Source organism: Botryllus schlosseri, chromosome 4 (assembly GCF_051294905.1).
Source record: "Botryllus schlosseri isolate E-star chromosome 4, Bs_hap1, whole genome shotgun sequence".
In the NCBI taxonomy this organism is placed as follows: Eukaryota; Metazoa; Chordata; class Ascidiacea; order Stolidobranchia; family Styelidae; genus Botryllus; species Botryllus schlosseri.
In genome coordinates, this window is record NC_137239.1 from 4,757,093 (window position 1) to 4,779,327 (window position 22,235).

At 39.6% G+C, this 22,235-nt stretch overlaps 1 protein-coding gene across 38 annotated transcripts in view; it reads left to right on the forward strand.

Moving 5' to 3' along the window:
- Nucleotides 1–22,235, forward strand: part of LOC145437880 (adhesion G-protein coupled receptor G7-like) — a 161,772-nt gene that overhangs the window by 100,987 nt on the left and 38,550 nt on the right. For all 38 annotated transcript variants that reach the window (XM_080315224.1, XM_080315228.1, XM_080315232.1 and 35 more), the window contains 9 exons: nt 964–1,074; nt 3,694–3,813; nt 5,843–5,989; nt 12,601–12,689; nt 12,755–12,913; nt 15,740–15,816; nt 18,330–18,472; nt 19,424–19,588; nt 20,732–20,928. In XM_080315224.1, coding sequence (XP_080171350.1) covers nt 964–1,074; nt 3,694–3,813; nt 5,843–5,989; nt 12,601–12,689; nt 12,755–12,913; nt 15,740–15,816; nt 18,330–18,472; nt 19,424–19,588; nt 20,732–20,928 — 1,208 coding nt within the window. The remainder of the gene's footprint in view (nt 1–963; nt 1,075–3,693; nt 3,814–5,842; nt 5,990–12,600; nt 12,690–12,754; nt 12,914–15,739; nt 15,817–18,329; nt 18,473–19,423; nt 19,589–20,731; nt 20,929–22,235) is intronic.

Genomic DNA, 22,235 nt, shown 5'->3' on the forward strand with positions numbered 1-22,235 from the left:
GGAAAGGAGAAAATCCAACCGTTAAAATCAAGAGTTGACCACTAATTTCTCCGAATTATGTAAATAACGTAACTAACTTAACTAAAAACACGTAACTACAACAATGTTCTCGGTAAATTTATACGAAAGCTAGTCATGAACGCTCACAGGAAAGAAATATATGACCCGGCTAGGCAGTGACAGGAAAAAATTCTGATAAATAGTTCACTTCCGCTGCAATTACGCTATTTCCGTGACTTTCGTCTTTAAATGATAAATGGTTGTTGATATTGCAGTAGCACAGAATTATGGGTCCGATAAGACGATTCGCTTTCGTTTCGTTTCCTTCGAATATCTTCACGCAAATAGATCACTACTACGAGATAGTTTATTTACCCTTGAGCCAATTCGAGGTTTAAGGCCTTAATGATGGGAATAAAGTGCCGAAAGGATTCTTCCAGAAAATAAATTATAGATTGGGCACTCGCAAAAACTTACTACTCTTTCTACTCGGCTGAAATCGCCATAGTCAATACGCGAATGCTATTCGAGCACTCGGATGAGACCCACGCTATACTCTATGTCAGGATTGCTCACTAGGCTCTGTTGATCGCCGAGCCACATTAGGTAGACCACGTGAACCTTCAGGCAGATCGCGTAGCAATACCAATTATAAGTACTCTACATCCTAGACTAACAGTAAAGAAGTAATATTGTGCAGTATACTCGGTACGTGCGTCGTTTTTATCATTTATTTTTTGGTCATTATGAAGTCTGCATAAGTTAGAGGAGCGGGACTCTTAGACTTAGTTTTCGAGTGCAGGTAGACAGATAACGGTAGTATCTGTAACTGAGACCTAATTCGTTTTTAGCCACAAGTTAATCTGTCCTGCTGTATGTGAAGTGGGCCTAGCTTCCACTAATATATTGCTATCACGAGTCGCTACTTGTTTACGATTGCTAAAATATACATTCGTGAAACAGCACAAGAAACCTGTGTCGAGCTTGAATGTGACGAATACAGCACTTGCGGACCCGACGGTGAGTGCGTATGCAACCGAGGCTATGAAAAGGATGGACAAGGACCATGTAAAGGTTTGAAAATTTACATGGTTATATTGCAAGGTCACTGAAAGGTGGCATTCAGAAACGACAAATCACGTATGCTGGTAAAACAGATTTATTTAAGAGGGCGAGCAATTATAGCGAACATGGTACAATTACCAAACTCAAAATTTTGTATGAAAATGGGACTTGAGTCTGGAACCTCTCTTTTAGCTAAAACTGCAGATTTTCTCGGTGGGGATTAGTCAATCGGAGCGTTTAATCAATAATTATGATCTTAACCAGTCGGAAAATATAACTATTGTCTACAACAGCGCTTTTCAACCTGTGTGACGGTCAGAGGTGATCAGTAACGAAGTACTTCTACTTTTTGGAACTACTAAAGTAGTTTTCCTCTACTCCTGGTACTTACTCAAGTAGATCTGATTTTCTGAGCTTTTACTGCTACTTCGTAATATTTTGTGATCTACTTACTTACTTTTCGCTATTTTCAGTCTGTCAAGTAGAGGTAGTTTAATCCCCCAATATGACAGATATCCTGAGGAATTTCCGGGCTGTTTTCACGGATTACCAACATTTAATATTCATAAAACTCAAGTAAAGCCCAGAAATTTCGCGCACAGTACTTGAGGAGTGACATATATGTTTTCACGAAAGTATCAGTAAATATAATTTAGGTACCGGATTGCTTGGTTCCGCTCACACCGCATTGTCACCCATATCAAGTACTTCATCTTAGTAATAATGGCCCACAATAACGTTTGAAACTACCGTTTTGAAATCTAGCAATTACTTATCATACCATAATTTTGCAGCCTATGACGTGTCCTGCTAATCTGGAAAATCCGGCTTTTTTATCGTTACACCTGTTTTAGCAGATCACCTTTCAAGATTTATAGACAAAAGGCATGAAATATGTTTCCTAGTTTTAGAAGTAGTATTTATATATTTCACTTTCAATTCCGAGTATCATACTTTGAGTTGAAATGACTTTCAGTTCTTTTGTCTGCAGGACATACATGTTGAAGCATAAAAGTAAATGCCTCTATTTTCCGAAAATAAAGCTACACTAAATTTAAATTTTACGATCCACGAAATTTGTTATTAACGTATACTAATGGCGCAAAGTGTTGAAACCGTATCCGATACTACTTTCCCGTATTGCTCTTCGCCTAAACTTGGGGCCTTATAATATGGGGCTGGGTTCCATGCCATGATATTCTCTAAAACGGGGTCTTTAGTAAACAAATGGTTAATATCTCATTTTCATATCAATACCCTAACTTGCATCTCATGATGTGAAAGAATTCTTATTCTGTCGAAAATTGATACCTCCTGGAATGCATCAATACGAATCAAGCTCTCCGCACCTTCCGCATAGCTCAATTTGCAGCTTTTGGCAGTCCATGCGAACGAATTAAGACTGTTTTCAAAACTAACTAATAACTTAAGCCTAATAGGAAATTCAAGGGCAGTGTAACTTGGAAGAGCACTACGCTGATTTGAAAGCCAATCCGTTCTTTGCCGGGCTTGTTAAATACATGGGCTCCGGGCCTGTTGTTGCAATGGTTTGGGAAGGCCTGGGTGTGGTCAAAACCGGCCGTGTAATGTTAGGCGAAACCAATCCTGCTGATTCCAAGCCTGGCACTATCCGAGGAGACTACTGCATCCACGTTGGCCGCAATATCTGCCATGGATCAGACTCTGTTGACTACGCAGTTACGACGCACCACTAATCGTAGCTCTTACAAACCGTAGCGAATCCATATATTCGCACTATAATTATTACGTAACCAAAAGCCTGATTTGGAAGCTGGTGTATTGGCAGACCTACAGTATATCAGTCCGCCTGAGCCTGTGACAAGCTGAAAAATTGATATAAAATTGACTTTCTGCTTTCCTTCGCTAAACAATCATCATATTTACGTAATAACTGTTCGATTAACACGAGGCACGAGGATAGACTCACATTTGCAAGTCACTGTACCGCATATTTTTACCCCATTTACCGGTTATTAACGTATTGACCGTAAAGGGTATAATTTTGGGTCGACACGGTGCCAGAGCTATCTGTTCATATATATGTAATATTGTTTGAATTTATTGCAAGAAATCCTGCCATAGTTTTTACATATCAAAGGTCACTTTGTTGGGTACTGTAGCTGTACTGTAGTGAAGTTGTTGAAAATAGATGCGAAAGGGGAGTCTGGGGGAAACTGCAATTACATACTTATAGGGGTCCCCTGAATTTATTGCCCGGACCCCACCCCCAAAATCGCAAGGCCACCACTGGTCGTGTTACAGGTCGGCAACTTAGGCATAAAAAAAAACTGGAAATAGCAGTTTGGTGTAAATGACCATTGTAGTCGACAAACACCACGAGCACCACAAACAAACAAACACACCATGTAGGAAGAAACCTTCGATATTGATACCCCCAGTCGCTGATATATCTTCTGTATCTGAAATTCACATTAGTTGTACCGAAAACCGTACTGTGTCCCAAGACCATCGTTTTCGACGGCCTAACAAAATGCTGTTTTGATTTTGGATAGGCGGTACGAGAAACATTTCATGACAGCTTAAGGAGTACGAGCGGTATGAAGGGTAATAAATACTGCTTTAACTGACATTCAACGATCGGTTCAGATATTGACGAATGTAAAGACGAATGTGTCGAAGATACGGAACTGTGTCGGAATTCACCTGGATCCTTCAGCTGCGATTGCATCGATGGATATCGCAGAGCTGGCAGTGACTGTGAGCAAAGTAAGATCTCAAATATGACACATATTATGAAGTGTCCCAATTGCGGTGATGATATAACATTCGGGAAAACTCATCTACAGTTATATATTAACATGTACTTCTGTTCGTCGACTCGTAAGTAGGTTCGCTGATATGAGCATTCTGTAGGAAGCGTGAAATCATTTCGCAAGAGAATAGTTTTGAATTGTAGTTGGTCGGAAACGTCCATTGTTATATCTCAATTGAATTCACCGTAAACACAGTAATGAGAGCTTATAGCTTACATAAACTATAAGTAAAGGAATCTAATAGCTCTGATCTACAAACAGTTCACAGTGCCTAGTGGTCCGATAACAAATCCTCTTGTATTATTCGGATATAGTTTATAATAGGTTTGTCACTCATTAACAATTGGAACAGCCTTAATCTGAATAGTACGTAAAAGTAGGCGGGTAGTAGTACATAGCATCATATACCTTTTCAATTTTCTGATGCTTCGTATTCTATCCTGTATTTAGCCGGATAATAATGGAATTGATCGTTACCGTGACATTCGTGGGTTAGCAGTTATACGTAGGCGTGAGCTATAAAACGCCCTTTCTGGGTATAATAAACTGCATATTCGTTCCTCAGTTCTGAATAAATGGAAACTCAATTTTTATTTGAATCAGCTAGCAAAATGCAATGATTTTGAACAGTGCCTTGTACTTTGAAAATTCAACTTTACTTGATTTTAGTGACTTGTGACTCAGGTAGTGACTGCACTCCTACGCTGCTATGCAGTCGATGAACGCATTTTTTACATTAGAATAAATTACGTTTACCGAAAAATATGCATTCAGTGCCTGGACTTCGCATATACTATAGTGGTACACTTACCACAAAGTTGGAAACTGCGGCTACAAAGCACGTAACTAACCTTAGCTCGTCTGGCGGTTAAACGAAAAGAATTGTGACCTAGGGAAGATGTGTTCCGATGAGAAACTGGATAAGAAAATTCTTGAAGTATTCTTTATGATAATCCCATTATTACGCTCCGTGAGTTTGTCTCCAATTGCATGCTGGCAGAGTCTTTCCTCACATGCAGAAAACTTGGACTTTCATGAGTCATGGGGTCTCTGACAGATATTTTATGTTTGGCGTGGTGTAAAATAATTTCGATCGACGCATTCATTCTTCTTTGAAACCTTAAACACGATCAAACCAGCAATCATTTTGAATGCGAAGTTTGTGGCTTCTACCAGGACATATAACGGCTCATATTCTGTTATTCAATACTACCCTTCGGTGAACTATTTTCAATTACATTACAAAATTTATAGAGTGGAGGCCGATGATACCGCAGCAAAATCAAGCAAAATAGGGGGACTAACTAGTCATGCAATAACACAAACACGCCAACATATTTCATATTTCATAATTTCCTGAGATGTTTTTCACTATAATGAGCTATCTGGAAGTTAAAATCTCAATTTACGGGCAATCTGTATGTACCCTAAAATTTGCACCTTTGTGTTTAAATCGAAACGTGTTTTCATGGCAACATGTGAGGTATTATTTATTATATTTTCTCGATGGTTGCGATGAAACATTATTCTTTGGCTTGCTGTAGCTTGGATTATATCACACAACATGAAAACTTGGATAATTTAGTTTTTGAATGTATGTCACATTGGTCTCCAGGTACAATCCACCGGGTGGGGGCCGATGATACGTTCAAGCGACAAATTTTGAACTTTCATAAATATATTTTGAAAAGTCGGATATTCATGTATATTGTATATATGTCCGTTAGGTAGAGCTGGCATCAAAGTCTTGAGTCAGCAATAGATCTGCTCTGATCGGCTTAAGATTTGGGGACCAGAGATCACTTTGCTATTTTTGATCCATCGGTACCGTATCTCCCCTATAAAAAGAACTGCCTGACTAATTCCACAGGATATATGCACAATATGTAGGCTATGCCTATGCCCATTTTTAATAATTTCATGGGGAGTGAATAGGATAAAGGCCTTTCTGTGTTATCGAATCTTCATTTATTGAAATTCAGTTGCGTGTTCAAATACCACTATCTCGTGTAATGATGACCAGTTCGCCAGTCTATGCGTGTCGGCGGATGAAGTGATTAGGTTCCCGACAACTCTGGCTGGTTACACTGCTAACACGATTAATACCTGCGAAGATAACACGGAAAATGGTGAGTGAATGCTAATGGACATGATATGCGCAATACAGGTGTTGTTGATTTTATTTGTGTTGATCATGTTTATTTTTCGAATGCAACGTTCATTTACATCAGGCTGATATTCTTTACTATGAATCCGTATCTTTCGACTTGAAGCACGGCCTATTGTAGGTTTCAAGATCCCGCTTACGGGGATCACATGGCGAGGAGGAGACTAGATAAACCGTCAACACCTGGGAAGGGATGCTGTTGTCGGTCTCGGTCGGACTCCAGCCCACAATCTATTGGGCTGCAGCTGCATATCATACCACTAGATAATCTCACCACTGGCAATCAATGTAATGTTACAAGGTTAACAGCCAGGTCTATTCTGTTATTCCGTTAAAGGAAATGGAGTGTTATATTCATTTCGGTTTAGTTCGAACCATTTCATTAAAACAGAACTGTTATACAGTTTAAAATGGGATGTAGCTAAGACAATTTATAGCCTAATAGTCCATCAACCGAGCAGCCACCTATAGATTCGAACTAGCCAAGTCACGAAGTTTTAAAATGTCCAATTGGTCGCCAGTGTCTACTTGATCTGAATATAACAGTACGTATACTTGACCTTTGTATGCAAATATAGTATACGACTGCGCTGTTCCAGATTGTCTTAATTTCACTGGCATAGTGACAAATTTGGTACGAGAAGGCACACCATATTTTACTCATCTCCAACCAATAGAATCCGCGCAATCCAAAATTAAAATGTTTGTTTCAAAAAATGGTAGGAATTTCAATTTGAGATTGCTCGGTTTGCGTTCTAACTGCTTCAATAGCTGGTGACTATGGAACCAAACATTTTATTGACGACAACGAGGAAATAGTGCATGTCATTATCAGACTTCCGCGCCATGAAGAAATGTTTTGATCTGTTTCACACTCCTAATGCAGCAACAAATTAATCCACAAACGACGAGCAATTTGTCCCGGCTTCCCCTTACACTGCAACAATCATTATTTGGAATTGGTGCTCTTTACCAATTCATTCATGTAGTTAATCCAGGGGTGGGTAAACTTTTGAGCTAGCGGGCCGCATTCAACATCTGAATCCATCCGCGGGCTGCACTATATATAAAATTGGTATCATAAACCAAAACGCAATATTGCTGGTATTTGATTATATAGTGAGGACATTGAGATAATATATATGCTTATTTGAAACAAACCAAACATTGGTTTGATGATTTCGTACACGCGCCAGAAACAATGGCGAGATTTCATAGGGTGGTCGACCTCAATAACCAATTTGTCAAAACTATACAGATGAAAGTCTGTTGTCCCGATTCTTAGAACAGGATTGAAATTTAAATCTGTGAGCAGTGATCTGTTCATAGATTTACTAATTCCGCTTTGAGTTCAGGTCCAGGACACACAGTGCTGACAGCATCATAACCATGTTAGCTTCAAACACGCTTCTACTATTTGTGTAGATTTTGGGCCCCCTTATCGTCATATCACAAAATGCAACCAGGATGCTATGTAGCAAACCTAACGGATTGTTTGGTAGCATGGGAGGTTACGACTGTTGATGAGAGATTTTGAAATATGAAATTCATACTAAATACAGAGCACTAATTAGGAATTGGAAGGAAATCGTGCGAAGCGCGAAAAAAGCTTCAGTTGAGCTCAGCTTTGCGATCCCCTTCCGATGCTTTAATGACTCCAAGGGGCACGCGTCCCCCAGGTTGAGATCCACTTCCTTAGAATTATCATGGTGAAATACACTAAGAAAAAGTTTAATCAAGTCCCTGCATTAATTCGATTTTTAGTACGCATTTGATCAATATTTTTAATAAGTTTCTTTAGGCTTTCGCGAGCCGCACAGAACGGCGTTGCGGGCCGCATACGGCCCGCGGGCCTTAGTTTGCCCACCCCTTAGTTAATCCATTTGGAAGTAACGAACCAACCAGTCTCTCTACAGAGAAACAACAGCTCAGTGATTTACGGAACGCTACATTCATATAACATATAGTTGGCAATACATATGGATGAGTGTTGACTGTCCCCTTCCTATTCGATCATAGATGCATAAGGAGTAAGAACTTTATTGCAATGTGGATCTACCGTGCTACCCTAATATACATATTCTATTATGACCGTTATTAAAAGCTTAAATTATGTCGTCTAATAGTGCTTACTTAATGAAACTTGTCTCCAGGGCAATTATTATCATAGTATGCAACATAACACTGGTAAACACAACTTTTGCAGACTTTAATCAGACAATTGAATTCAACTTACTTTTGGGCGCTGAATTAAAAAATTACGCCCGTTTTTCTCTACCACAACCAGTTTCTGGGGTAGGCACCCACCCCATTGTAAATCGAAAGTAAATCAAAAGACTACAAATTAACATTTGGACTGCTTTATTTGGTTGATTTAATCTGATATAGCTTCGGCAGAACAGATAAAGTGCGAGTTTTAGGGTTCAAATTTACGCTAATTAATCAAAATTATGTGGGTTGTCTCATTTGATACTCGAGCAATAGTCAGCTAACATATGTAAGCTCCAATCTCCTCTAGTATCTTACACAATCATATCCAGATATTGGGGAATACTTTCTCCTTGCCTAATCGCTGACTATGTCAAGGTTTTCTGGCAGATGATATGGATATTTCAGTTTTTTGAATGTCTGCTGTCCAACAGAAACACATGGTAGTGGCACACGTGGATCAGGGTTACATTTGCATTCTTATTGTCAGACCAACAAGAAAACACAACATTTCAAATGTTTATGTATTTTTCACGAATAATGACTGAGTGTGCAATTGTTACCGCACCTAAGACGTTTCCATTTTGGAGACATTTGCCATTCACTTATTTTTAATATTATTATTAATGATGAGTTTTAAGTGGTTCGTGTCGCCGTTTCCGGCCTTGTGCACCACGGACAAAATATGTGATCAATGATCGAGTTTTGGTGCTCTGGGTCATAGGATTATAATAAATTTCAAACTATATATACGAGTTACATGCAATAATAAACTCGGCGACCGGCGTAATTAATTGCGGCATAGTAAGTAAATTGGTTAAAGTAAGCGGTACATTGAGCGTGGTACATGCGTCGGCAAGAAAGGTTCGGTGAAAGTCATATTTTTCGCAATGCAGGAGTATGTGGTCAACCGTGTCGGGTACGTAACACACATTACAAATGGGGAGTCGGCGCAACCTATTTTGAATAGGTGAGGCGCCAGGCGAGAGTGACCGGTTTGGAGGGGAAAAAGGATTTTTTCAAATAGGCGATTTTGGTAGGAATATGGCGCCTCTGTTGCTATAGATCAGTGGTTCTTAACCTTGCCCACAGCGCCCCCAGGGGGCGGAAGCGCTCAGGGGGCGATATGGGGGGCGCTGGGCTCAGGGGGTGGTATGGGGGGCGCTGGAGAAAAAATGGCTTCGCAGTAGATGACGTGGTGATATGATTTATCCTTAATGAGTATTCAGGGCAAATTAACATCGAAAACTTCGTTACATATACCCTTCCAAATACATATAGGTTTGATTGTCCATGGGTGCCTAAATGACTGACACCGAATGTCCCTGTCTTGGCAATCTGAACCCCAGAAGACGAATTCCATCTGACAGGGAAAAATTATATATCAGTGAGGAAATACCAATATGAAATTGGTGCGTCTTTTAGTTTAGTACGATTGGGCGACACGGATATTCCTGTTGGGCGATATCCCCGTTGGGCGATTCTATATTTTTTGATATTGCAGACAGGGGGTCACGAAATAACATCATGCAACGAAGTCATAACAACGGGCTCGCCCGTCCGAACATGTTTAATTATTAGTAACGGGCTCTACAGTTTTCAAGAAACCTCACAATGTTCGCTTTAAGTTTTGATGAGTCTGCGCACACTCAACAACTCACTGCGCTGACCCTTGGATAACAGTGCGTAACGACTAAAAAAAGGTAATAACTTCGGATTTGTTGTGCGCAACGTAGGCTAGATTAACTGTGCGCAGAGACCGTGTCAGCACTGCGCATGTGCGCAGCTTAGAGGGAACATTGCACCTCACTCATCTCTACCGGTAAATGTGATTACTTGAGCAGAGAGAGGATAAATTTTGATCTCAATTTACATGCAATTCCCGATGATATTGACCAATTAATTCATTAATTAGTGAAATTTTTCGCGCTTCGCACGACTAGGCGAGCATAGCTGCCTTTGTAAATGGACACCCAATGTAGATCCTTAATAGGCTATCAGCCAATAGCGGACAGCCTAATGGAGGTCTGGGAGTGAAGTCTCACGGAAGTTTGGTTTATCACCCGACGGCGGCCCTGGACCAACGTTTTTTGTTTGGAGGGGGGCTGACGAAGTGCTGTTACGGCCCTGGTAACGAATAATTGTACCTGCGGGCACGCCCGAATATGTTTAATTATTAATTACGTGCCCTTCATTTTCCTATACAACAGCTCACTCAGTGCTACTGGTAAACCTGATTACGTAGGCTGAGAGGATAAAAAGTTTATAGCAAGTTACATATGTAATTACCACCTTTCCATTCATGCATTATAGAAAATTTTGGTACCTAGGGCGACCAGGCCACACAAACTTTGCTGACCATCAAAATCACGATATGGGGCTCGATGGGGCGAAGCCATCAGAGGTTCAGTTTATCACGCTATTGGTGCGCAAACAATCGTTTTAGGGGGGTTGACGAAGTGCTATTACGACCCTCCCTCTTACTCATTGTCTTTATTACATTCCTTACAATATGAAGTTGGGGGGCGCTGGAGCACGATAATTTTTGAAAGGGGCGCTGGAAGAAAAAAGGTTAAGAACCACTGCTATAGATGGTCGCAACATCTGGTAGTGGTGCCCTCTCTCCTCTGCAGTGAACTCGGCCTGCCATAGGTCTCTGCAGAGCTGACGGGTGACCGCTTTTGCCTCTTATAATGTTACGGTTGGGATATCGATACCGGGTTCCCGCGATTGACTTGATGCAGCCCGAGCCAGTTGGTCAGCCTTCTCGTTTCCCTCTATTCCGGCATGACCTGGTATCCAGGCAAATGTTACCATGCCACCCGTGGTCTTTATCTGTGAAAGAATATCAAATGAGAGAGAGATTTCCTTATGCGGCTTACGAGTATGCGGGGATGACAACGCCCGCAGGGCCGGCAGGCAGTCGGAAAAGATCAAATAGCGTCGATTCGTGGAACTGCTGTGTTGTAATATCCACATCAGCGCGAAGACCATAGCTTCCAATTCGGCTGAGAATGAGGAAAATAGAGTCAGGCAAGCCCGATTATAGCAATACGAATATTCTGGGATGTAGACCCCAAGTCCAGCACCATATTCAGTCTTTGAACCATCAGTAAATATATGGACGTGTTCGCCGTATCTTTCAAAGATAAAGTCGAGACATCTACATTTGATGTACTGGGGTACGTCCTGTTTCGAGACTAACCTAGAAAGGTCGATATCAACGCATGGAATCGGTAAATCCCACGGAGGGGAACGGGAATCGAATCGCTCGATCACCATGTTTTCAAAACAAGCTGCCTTCGTTAGCGTGTTAAAAGTATTGAGTCTCGGATTAATAACACGATATATTTCATGCCACGAGTCTTCGATAATGTGCCGAGATGAGTGGCTGCTCGCTGGATGACTAAGCAGAAGACATCGGTAGTTTAGGCTTAGGTACCTATGGCGAATGTGCGGAGGCATTTCGCAACAGGATGCTTGCAATGCGCAAATCGGTGTACTATGCATAGCTCCGCAGATAATTTGCAATTCACTTGAGTTGTATATCGCGATTTAAATCTCCTCCAGCAACCTATGGTAACAGTATCATGCCAATGCCAGTATCACTGCAATACAAAAATCTACCGAAAGTAGCCCCACGATGAAAAAGCCGTTTCTCATGATCGAAAGTGAGGTATCTTTGCTATCTTACCGAGTAATCTTTTGTCAATTCGCAAGGATGCTAAAGGTTCCGAATATATCTCTTCCAAGTCTCAGAGCCTATGCGGATCATTTAACTTGTGTTGATGGACTACTCTACGTTCTGAATCACCTCCGATTTCAAAATTTTCAGCATAAGGCCCGCCATGCGTAAGATATTCACTTTGATCCAAATTATCGAGTTTATAAGAGTTTCAAGTTATCCTGGATAAACTGAAGGAGGCATTGGGCGTATAGATGATAGTAAATGTAATGTTTATATTTCTTGCCTTATCCTGCAGTTTACATCCAATATGTCTCCGAAATATCCTCGTATGACTGCATCATCTTATGGGCAAAAATGGGCGAATGCATCGACCTAGATCGATACCAGTAACTTCTTTCTAATAATTCAATTGACCCCTTGGCTATATAACTTATTATATCATAAAAGTGTGGATTTATATATGGTATGGAAAAGTAATATGTCTAAATTCGTGAAAATTTGCATATTTTGGGCATATATCGCGGAGCAAAAACTTGACGTGACAGAAGAAAATCATCGACATTTTCGGATTCAGCAGACCGAAATTAGCCTAAATCAAGTGCAAAATCAAAGTCAACAAAATTTCGTTCAAATTAGTTGCCCTGTGTAATGTTTACCACAAATAATTTCAATTCAAGCTGGCCGACCGTTCGGATCTCGACCGTGCACTCTTGGAGGTGTGTGGGGAACACCTACGTGGCTTTCCAAATGTGATATAACTATAACGGTAAGTACCGACTCGGCCATGAAATACAATTCAACAACATCCAAACTTTGAATTATGTATTTTAGGAAATTGCCACTGAAAATATAACTGATGAAAACCGTGAGGAGACTTCCAGTAATCTTGAAATCCTAACGTCTGAACCGGAGGAGTTGGATGAGGAGGACATTGCCGCAACGACTGAAGTCATCGTAGAAGTCACATCTGCAGAAAATATAACAACATCGGTATGTATGAAATATTTTATTCACATAATACCAGAATATGAAGTTATGATAGTGGACCATCCTTTACACCAGTCGAATTATTTATGCTGACATAGTTAAACTTTAGGACAGGTTGAATCTGGTGTCAAGTTGCCAACACCATGCACATAGCGCAGGATGGGTAGTAATTCCTATCATTCTCGATTGCAAGCTTGTGCGATAACTCGGTTTGTTATATCGCATTTTCGAAAAAACATGCCTCACAACAATCTTAAGAAAGAATGCAGAGTTATGCGACGAGCTTTTCAAGTGAACCGGATATAAATACGTAGTTGCGCCGTAGACTATTTGTTTTCTCAAGAACCGACTGAGTAAGCATAGTCGGAGATTTCATTCCGAATAGTTAAACCAATGTATCTCTTATGGAACCAGATGTCTAGTAGATTTAAAAAGTTTGGAATAAACTGGGTCTAATCGTAAAATTCCCTATCTTGATTCTTGCTCGCTTCCTATGTCAAACCTAATAACCAACCATTACAGCGACAGTCGCCACCCATACTCTCCGCGATTCGTGTAGCCGAAGTGTAGCAACGTATCCAATTCCTTTTCAATCAATTAACCTCTCCGCATAGGCCACGGTTCCTAACTTGGAGTCTGCGTACCACTTTCAATGACTTCATGAATGGTAAATGTTGAAACTTTTACTATGGATTCATATTGTTAGTATAAATTGTTCATCATAGGTAGTGCACACCACAGATCAGAAACGAAATTTTGGAAGTCCTCGATTAGCTTTTTCTGCAGCACCTAGTTCAAATTTGAAACCTAGTTAGGATTCGACTGCCCAAAGTATCCAACCCATATAATTGACCATATGTAATGGAAAACGGTTTCGCCAACATCGATTTTATGTTGTTGAGGTTGTTGTTGATGATCACTGGTCAACAAAATGAATTTTTTTTTAGGCAGAACATCTGAGAGCCGTCTCTGGGGTTTTTGAGGTTGCTGATTACGAATACATCAGTTTTGTCGGATTGGCTCTTTTCCAGGAGATATTTACACCCCTAAAAAAAGTCCAAAATTACTGTTTTTGCCCCCAAATATTTAACATGGTACGAAGAAAATAGTAGTTTTTTCTAATGTTATACTGCGTATAAATAACTAATTGACCATAGAGAATCCTCATGTCATTCTAAGTCGTTCTATCAATATTAACATGACATGATGCGAAACATTTGTTTGCCAAAAAAGCAGTTTTTGAAGTCTAAAATTTGTACTTTTGCACAACGGAAATACATTTTCTCCTGTATCAATTGGTCATTCTACCAAGATAAAAGAGGAGTATAAAACTAAAAAATTTGTCCCTGGAAGGCTTAACTACAATACTCATATGCGTCTTCTTTCTTTCGACTGATAAATTGATAATTTTTCGCTGAGTCAACAAAGTGGGTATACCTAGTAACCCTATCAAACGAGAAGCTTGAATCTGGTATCAGGTATATTCGAATACCGATGAAAGATTCCAATTTTACATTAAGAAGAAGTTCACTGCATGTAATTTCTCCTAAGATGTAGTAAATAATACTTTCAGATAATCATAAATCACCCAATCACAAAGAGTTGGTCCGAAAATTCGTATCTGCATATCGAACACTTGAGCACAAACCTGAGCAGAAAAGTTCACTTCCTGTTCAGCAATCTTGATATATTTCCTGATCATCTTGTTGATTAGCAAGAGGAGAGGTTCTACCAAGACATCAGAACAACAAAAGAAAGATATCGGGGCAGATGAGATGAACAATTGAACATATTATGTCAGACCATTGCCGAAAGCTTTCAAGAAACTGCACTAAATAGCTTACAGGCGAAAATCTTACAAAAAAACAATTGTGATTTAAAATATATCAATAATATTATATTCCAACTGATTATTTCAATTTTACAAAAACTGGTTGACGTAACACTGATTGAATTAATGCCACCTTATTTGAGTATCAAGGTAAATACTTATGTACATGACTGGAGTTTATTTATGTACATGATATCCGTGAAGATCTGTAACCATGATAAATCTATTACCCCTGTTGCTGTATTTTGATTCAAAGGATACTTCTGTGTGTAGAAATAACAAGTAGATTGATTTTCTAAACTTTATAGTACGACTGAGCCGATTTTATATCTAGTCATTATCGCGAAAATGGGAGATATCAGTCAAAATAGCCCCATGGGTGATATCCACAACAAGAGCCAATTTCAAAAAGTCAAGGTCATATTTGGAATCAGTGCCCTTCAGAACCCCCAATACCACTCTTACTTTGTCTGCCTAAAAAATGTGTTGATCAGTGTCATCTATTGATTGTCGATTACAACTGGTTTTGCTCGCCATATCCAAAAATCCTTTGAATATCGAGGGGCGTGCATTACCGATTTTGTGTGAAATGCCATACATTGAAGCCTATTATTTTCCAAATACCTTCTATTGTTTTATCATGAAATCTTTATAGATAGAAGAAGCTATTTGAGGTTAGCGCTGCTATTGGAAAGCTCATATCGGTTATTTAATTTCAGGACGTTGACGTGCGAATAGCACAACTCGGTGTAACATTTACATTATTTGGAGACGCTTTGGAGTACAGAACTTCATGACAAAATTGAATAATATATTCAAATTGATATTTATGTTGCTAAACATAGTTTATTCAATACTCGCATTATTGTTGATGGCATTCCCTGATGAGTATCAGCAGAAAAGCTTTGGGAATGAATAGGAATACTGAATATATAATTACATCATTTTATATCATCTCTGGTATTTCTGGGAACACATGCTATCATTTTACTTTACAGGTTGCGGACTCCGTCGTTACCACCATCAGCAACTTAATGGATTCGCCGAGTATAGAAGATACGTCAGATTCATCGGAGTAAGTGATCGAAAGAACATTCATATGCGATATGCGAGCAAACACTAGTAGAATAATACTTGCAGGTAAGAAATATTGCTTCCACGCCGATTGCGACGCATGAATATGAGTCGAGTACATCGATTCTTATGGTGGTTTATACTACAGGCGTAGTGGGTTCGGAATACCACCTCTTTGTGATGGCGTGGGTCAGCATACAAAAACAAAACCAACTACCTCCCTGATATATATGTCCATAGCAATCGACGTGTTTGACTCATTTTTACCCACTGGAAGGAAGTTAAAGCGCAATAGTTTGCTTTAAACTGTCGGTAATATTCCGCCGATATTGTGAAAATCGATGAAAAATACAATTTACTACTATTACTATTAATATGTATTACTGCTGATGTGTGGAAATGAACTACTGTAATAACTGATCCTGCATGCGTTTAGGCCTACTTGGAAGACTAGTTTATTTATGTACCGTGATAACGTAACTCTCTCACGACGTGTGAGTGGTGGGAGCCAATGAAGCAATTTATGTCGTACCAAATAAAGTTACAAAGTCATCATTTCCAGATTCAATTTGAAATCTTATTTATTCCCATGCATGTGATTCAAAATGTTTCGCAATACGTTTCCAAATCGTAATTCGTAAAATAACGCAACAAGTGAACGTGAGTAGCGGTCATCCTCACTCACAATCGACGGCATGTCAGTAATGAAGATGCGGCTAATGACCTACATTTTCAACGAGCACTAAATATTTGTTCACTGAATTTACCGTGAACCGGTAATTACAGATTATGGTGAACAGCGAGAAAGTCTCCGTGTTTAAGGAATATAATTTGAGCAGGGCCGTAACAGCACTTCGTCATCTCCCCCCAAAAAAACGTTGGTCTTGGTCCCCCATATGGTCATTGTTCTAACTTCTGGGGGACTTCCCCCCAGACCCGCCTCGGGCTATACGCTGTTTTACCGCTACTTATCATCTACATTGGAGGCCGTTAACTGAGTCAGCTAGTCTCGCCTAAATGCGCTAATCGCGAGCAACTTCTATAATTCATGAATAAATCGGTCAATATGATCGTGAATTGCATATATATTGCTATCCATTTCTAGCCTCTCTCTGCTCATATAATCAGATTTACAGGTAGAGCTGAGTGAAGTTTGTTTGAAAAGGCAGGACCCCTCAATAATAATTGAACATCTTCGGGCGAATACCGTTGGCAGGAACGAAACAGCACGTCGTCAGGCCCCTCCCAGAAAACTTGGGTCTTGGACTCCCATAGGGTGATAAAGCTACCCCCAATCACGTTGTTCGGTTTTGACAAGAAATTAGTCGCACTGTTCAGCGAGCAAGCGCGAAGCGCGAAAATTTTCATGATGAAATCGGTCCATAAGATCGGAAATTGCATATATATTGCTATCAATTTGTTGTCCTCTCTGTTCACGTCATCAGATATACCGGTAGAGCTTAGTGAGATGTCTTAGATACTGTAGGGCCCGCTGGTATGACTTTGTAACAAGATGTTATTTCGTGACCCCATGTCTACCATATAAAAAAAATAGAGAGACGCCCAAACGTATACTACTAAACTAAAAGACGCACACGATTTCACATTGGTATTTCTTCACTGGCATATAATTTTTCTCTGCGTGCTGGTATTTGTCTGGTGTGGTTCAGATCGCCATGACAGGAACATTCTGCGCCAGTCAATTAGGCGCCTGTGGTCAATTAAACCTATATGTATTTTGTATATATAACGAAGTTTTCGGTCAGCATAAGTGCACATGAAATCGCGCGTAGCGCAAAATATGCTGAAAAAGTTGCATAGATTTTCAAAGAATACTTTATAATTCATGCTAATTCACGAAATAATTTTGTTCCCCCATCGAGCTCATAAAGTGAATATACACACTGACTAACGTGGACCTGCTAGTGAAGCACTAAACAGCAAGGTTATTTTACTAGGACAAAACACAACTAGGAACGCAGCCTAATATTACCGCATCCACTTAGCAACATGTGTTAACAATGTAATTCACTGCTTTCAATTTGGAAATAAAACTTCACGCCGAAAAATCTTAGTATAGCTGTTTTTCTCGGCCAACATACTCTATGCTTCACCTGTGTACCGACGGTAAAAATAATTGCCGATCCCTGGTTCACCGTATACGCCGTAAAACTTTTTGATGTTCAATCGATTTTCACATTACTTGAATACTATAGTCACCTAATTGTACTGCTCTTGAGTCATGCGACTGTGACGGTAATACCAGAAGTGTTCAGTACATTTTCACTACTTCCCGAAGTGGTTATGATTTATACTACTTCTGCTTGACCGATTTCATTTCTATGCAAAACTATAGCTGGAATACTTACTTTTCACGTACTTTCAAATCGCCACTTTTGGCACTACTTGAGCAGAAATTGAGCTTGTTACTTCTACTTCTACTTGAGCATCGACGACAGCTACTTTGACCATCACATTACCATAACATAGAAGTCATTGATATATTTTGTGCAGGCTCATCGTTCAGCTTGACACTGTCGCAGAAAAAGTGGAATTGACCTCGTCTGACTCATCACCAACCCGCAGTTTCAGAAATACGGCTACGGCATCGACTTACACGTCAATCAGTGGTGATGTCGGTCTGCTGGTTTCAGACAGTGAGTGGTCAAGTACTAAGCAGAGCTGAGTTTTCTGTGTAGTGTTAGTATACTATTGTTCTGAATTGAATACAGAATGTTACTTGTGTACGCTAACGCGTAATCTCCCCAGTTGGAACGTGCCTTCCTGTCTCAGGGACATGGACACCAGCACCACATCGCATATTACGTACCGTCCCAACAACGTTTTATGTTTATGGAACTAATTTTAAATTGGAATGTCGGTGTTTTTTTGATCGACGAGTGTTTATTTCACTAAACTACTGGAAGATTGACCACATAACACTTCCTACGTGTATTTTTCAAAAGCAAGAACGGCGTATCATAGTCCTATCAGTTGTTATTTTCTTTGGAGGTCGTTATGTTTCAAGATAATGTATTGAAATTTGTTTGCGGTGAAATTTTGTCGTCAGAATTTGCGTTTGACTGAGTAACCAAAATAAAATGATGTCGTCACTACATGCAAAAAGATCTGGACATATTCGGTAATATACATTTATGAGGAAATCGTCATGTGTACTGATGCAATCAAGTAACCGTAAGTAGTAGTAGCAGTAGTGGAAGTAGTAGATATCTTCATATATCGCTTGACTTCGAGTGGTATGAATCGAATAACTGTGGATTCTGGGGAAAGTAATATATTTATCTTTCTTGAACTTGGCACTCGACAGATCCCTATTTCTAAGCGACTACATGTCCCATTACAATTCTGCGTTCGGAAATATATTACTCTACCATAACAAAACCAAACAGCAGAATTCAGCATGGCAATTTTCCACATTCTAATGATTAAATCATTGCTTTCGATCGACGATTGACCAATATTTTTATCACATTATTACAAATGAGTATCGATTGCAATCTCAACGTGTTACACATAGTCGGCATTTTAAGATCTAAATCAGAATGATTACCCTTTCGTTCTGAACTTACGGTACAACATGTCCTTAGATAAAACTGGATTCGGGGTAGCTGTACTTCGTAGACCTGACACCGGAAAAGGATTCAGATCTGATCAGATTGTGTTCATTGGCAAACCGACCCCAGCCGGCAGCTTTATCGACGGAAACAGAGTTCAAGCTTCCATATTCATTCCAGAAGAAGCGGCGGCTACTGGTGAAATTAATATTGATCATGATATTGTGTTAACGTGTGGTTACAATGTAATTTCCCGGAATTGATGATCGGTCCTCATTACGATGTATGTACATTGTACAATTTTCATGTATATATAGACGGCACATTTTTATTTCATCGTATAGCTAATTTAGAGCTTATATACGACGGGAATTAAATGATTTCTGATACAGTATATCGATAGGTTATGACGAGCTTTTAAAATTTGTCGTTACTCCGATCAAAGAATATCCAAACTATGGATATCAAACACAGCCCGAGCCGCAATGCCAAGTAAAGGAAAGAAATGAAATTAACATTCAGCATATCTAAATCAAAAGCTGAGATATTTTCCGGGAAAGAAAATCAAGTCAATATCATGTCTAGACTTAATCTGAATATACGCTACATGCAAGCTCAGTTGACTCATATCTCATTAATAGTATATTGCATGTGTATGCATTGATTCGTTTACCAATATTGTTTTTTCTTTTATTTGATCATATCTCGTAGTAGTTGCGTAATAGAAGTAGCATTGAAACTGGTTCGCGACTTCAAAAAAGCGTGTAAGCACTGTTACAGTGAAAAGAGGCGCTTAATTTCAGTTGCCAAATAATGATTTATCACTGCTCTACTCGAGACGGGCCTCAACTACGAGTATTCCAATCCTGATACATAAACAGTGGTTCTCAACCTTTTGCAACGACTCGTCGCTCCTTTTTTAAAGCTCGACAAAACATTTCGTCCTCTTCCCATATTTTCGGATCCAAAAAGGAAACATATTAACGGCAAATTCTATCAACTGACTCTGATCCATCGTTACTTGACCTAGAAGAAAGGCCATTGTTCGAGTTGGTGCTTGGCAAACCGGTTTTCGTGTCTACTTGCCGCTGAGTTCATCTTTTTGCGTGGTCGAATTTTTCGTCATATTGAATAAGCCATTTTCACATGCATTTTTGGCCGTGGTAATTAAATATATATCTCACTGGACGGTCTAAAATTTCACCCTTGTCGCCTCCCAGCCACCCCCTTGGGAATTTCCGCACCCTTATCTCTCAATGTCGTCCATGGGAGCAATATCGCCACGTTAGGAACCACTGTGCTGAACCCTAGTATATAACAAGATGCAAATTGCATTTTCAGGTTCAAGATCATGGATAGTGGTTTACCGCGATAGCATTTTGTTTCGGCGGAATACTTCTCGCAGCGCATCTCGTGCTGAAAATGTCACAGCAGTCGTGTCAAATGAAGCCGAACTTGCCGACAACATGATATTATCAGCAAACGTGCTGGCAGAGAATAGTATCAAGGGACTAAGTCAGCAGAATATAACATTTTCCGTAAGCAGTATGAATAAATAATCGGCGTTCACCAACGATTTGTTTTTTAACCAAACAAGTCAATAACTCAATGTTTACACTTGGGTTTTCGAAGCTATTATCCAAAAAAAGATTGGCTAAAGGTAAGTTGCGCACCAAAATTGACTCAATCCCGACTATTAGAACTGAAACTGAAAAATTACTGTCAACCCCATGGAATTACCAAGTGGTCTGATAAAACGAGAAAAAGCAAATTTGGCTCAATTTCAACTGCTAGAAGTTTAGGTTAGGGTTAAGAATTGAAAAACAATTCAAACTTTTGCGTGTCCTGTAGTCACAATGATGAACTTGGTTGAACTGATTTGAAAATTCACAAAAGTAACGCCTGTTTAAACCAGTTGTTCTTAACCTATTTCCTCCAGTGCCTCCTTTCAAAAATTGCCTGGGTCTGCAGCCCCCCTATTTTAAGGAGTGTAGTAAAAAAAACGGATACGTGGTCCGGTTTCTGGTTGGGACTTCACTGTTAGAACACCCGACTAATTAACGGTATAATTGTATGGGCTATGTTCAGGATCATATCCATCATATTCGGGCTCATAGCATTTGGTTCGAGATCGATGAAAAGATCCCGAACTCTCCTCTACTATTGGCACTACGGGGAAGTTAATTGAATTGGGGTTTATTTTATTGCTTTGTGTGACTACCAAATCAACTGAGAATATGGTAGAGATTTGCTCACATTAAATTTATTACTACGCTAAGCTCTTAACTTTAACATGAATGGGGGTAATAACACTAAGCTGTATCAAGCTATATGATACGATGAAGAAATATTCCGTGGATTTAATTTTGTAGCTCTCAAATGCAAGTATATTTAGTTAATCATTTTGGCCCAAAAGCTTCAAAACATCTTCAATGTACAAAGGGCATTACTCTCAAAAGCTGTACCCGTAGTACAGTGGCTGTTCTAAATCGACATGTAGTGCGCTTCAGGATACAACATCTAGTTCAAAACAATTTTTTAAAGGGAAATTTGTAATCCAGAAGTACGCCAAATTCACTTTACAGTAAATAAAATAAACCACTGCATTCATGAAAATGTCTTCGGTGGATATTTGGCGATGAGCGCAACGACAAACGTTTAGGTTTGACAGATTTTGTCGCATGTTAGGTTGCAATGAGAACTCAGGGATATATAGAACTACCACTGTTCTACTATATAATCAAATGTCTTTACTACACCATTTACTGCGAAGTTACTTTTCTCCAGCGCCCCCCCATTTCGGCCCTGAGCGCTTCCGCCCCTTCAAAATCCAAATCGTCACATG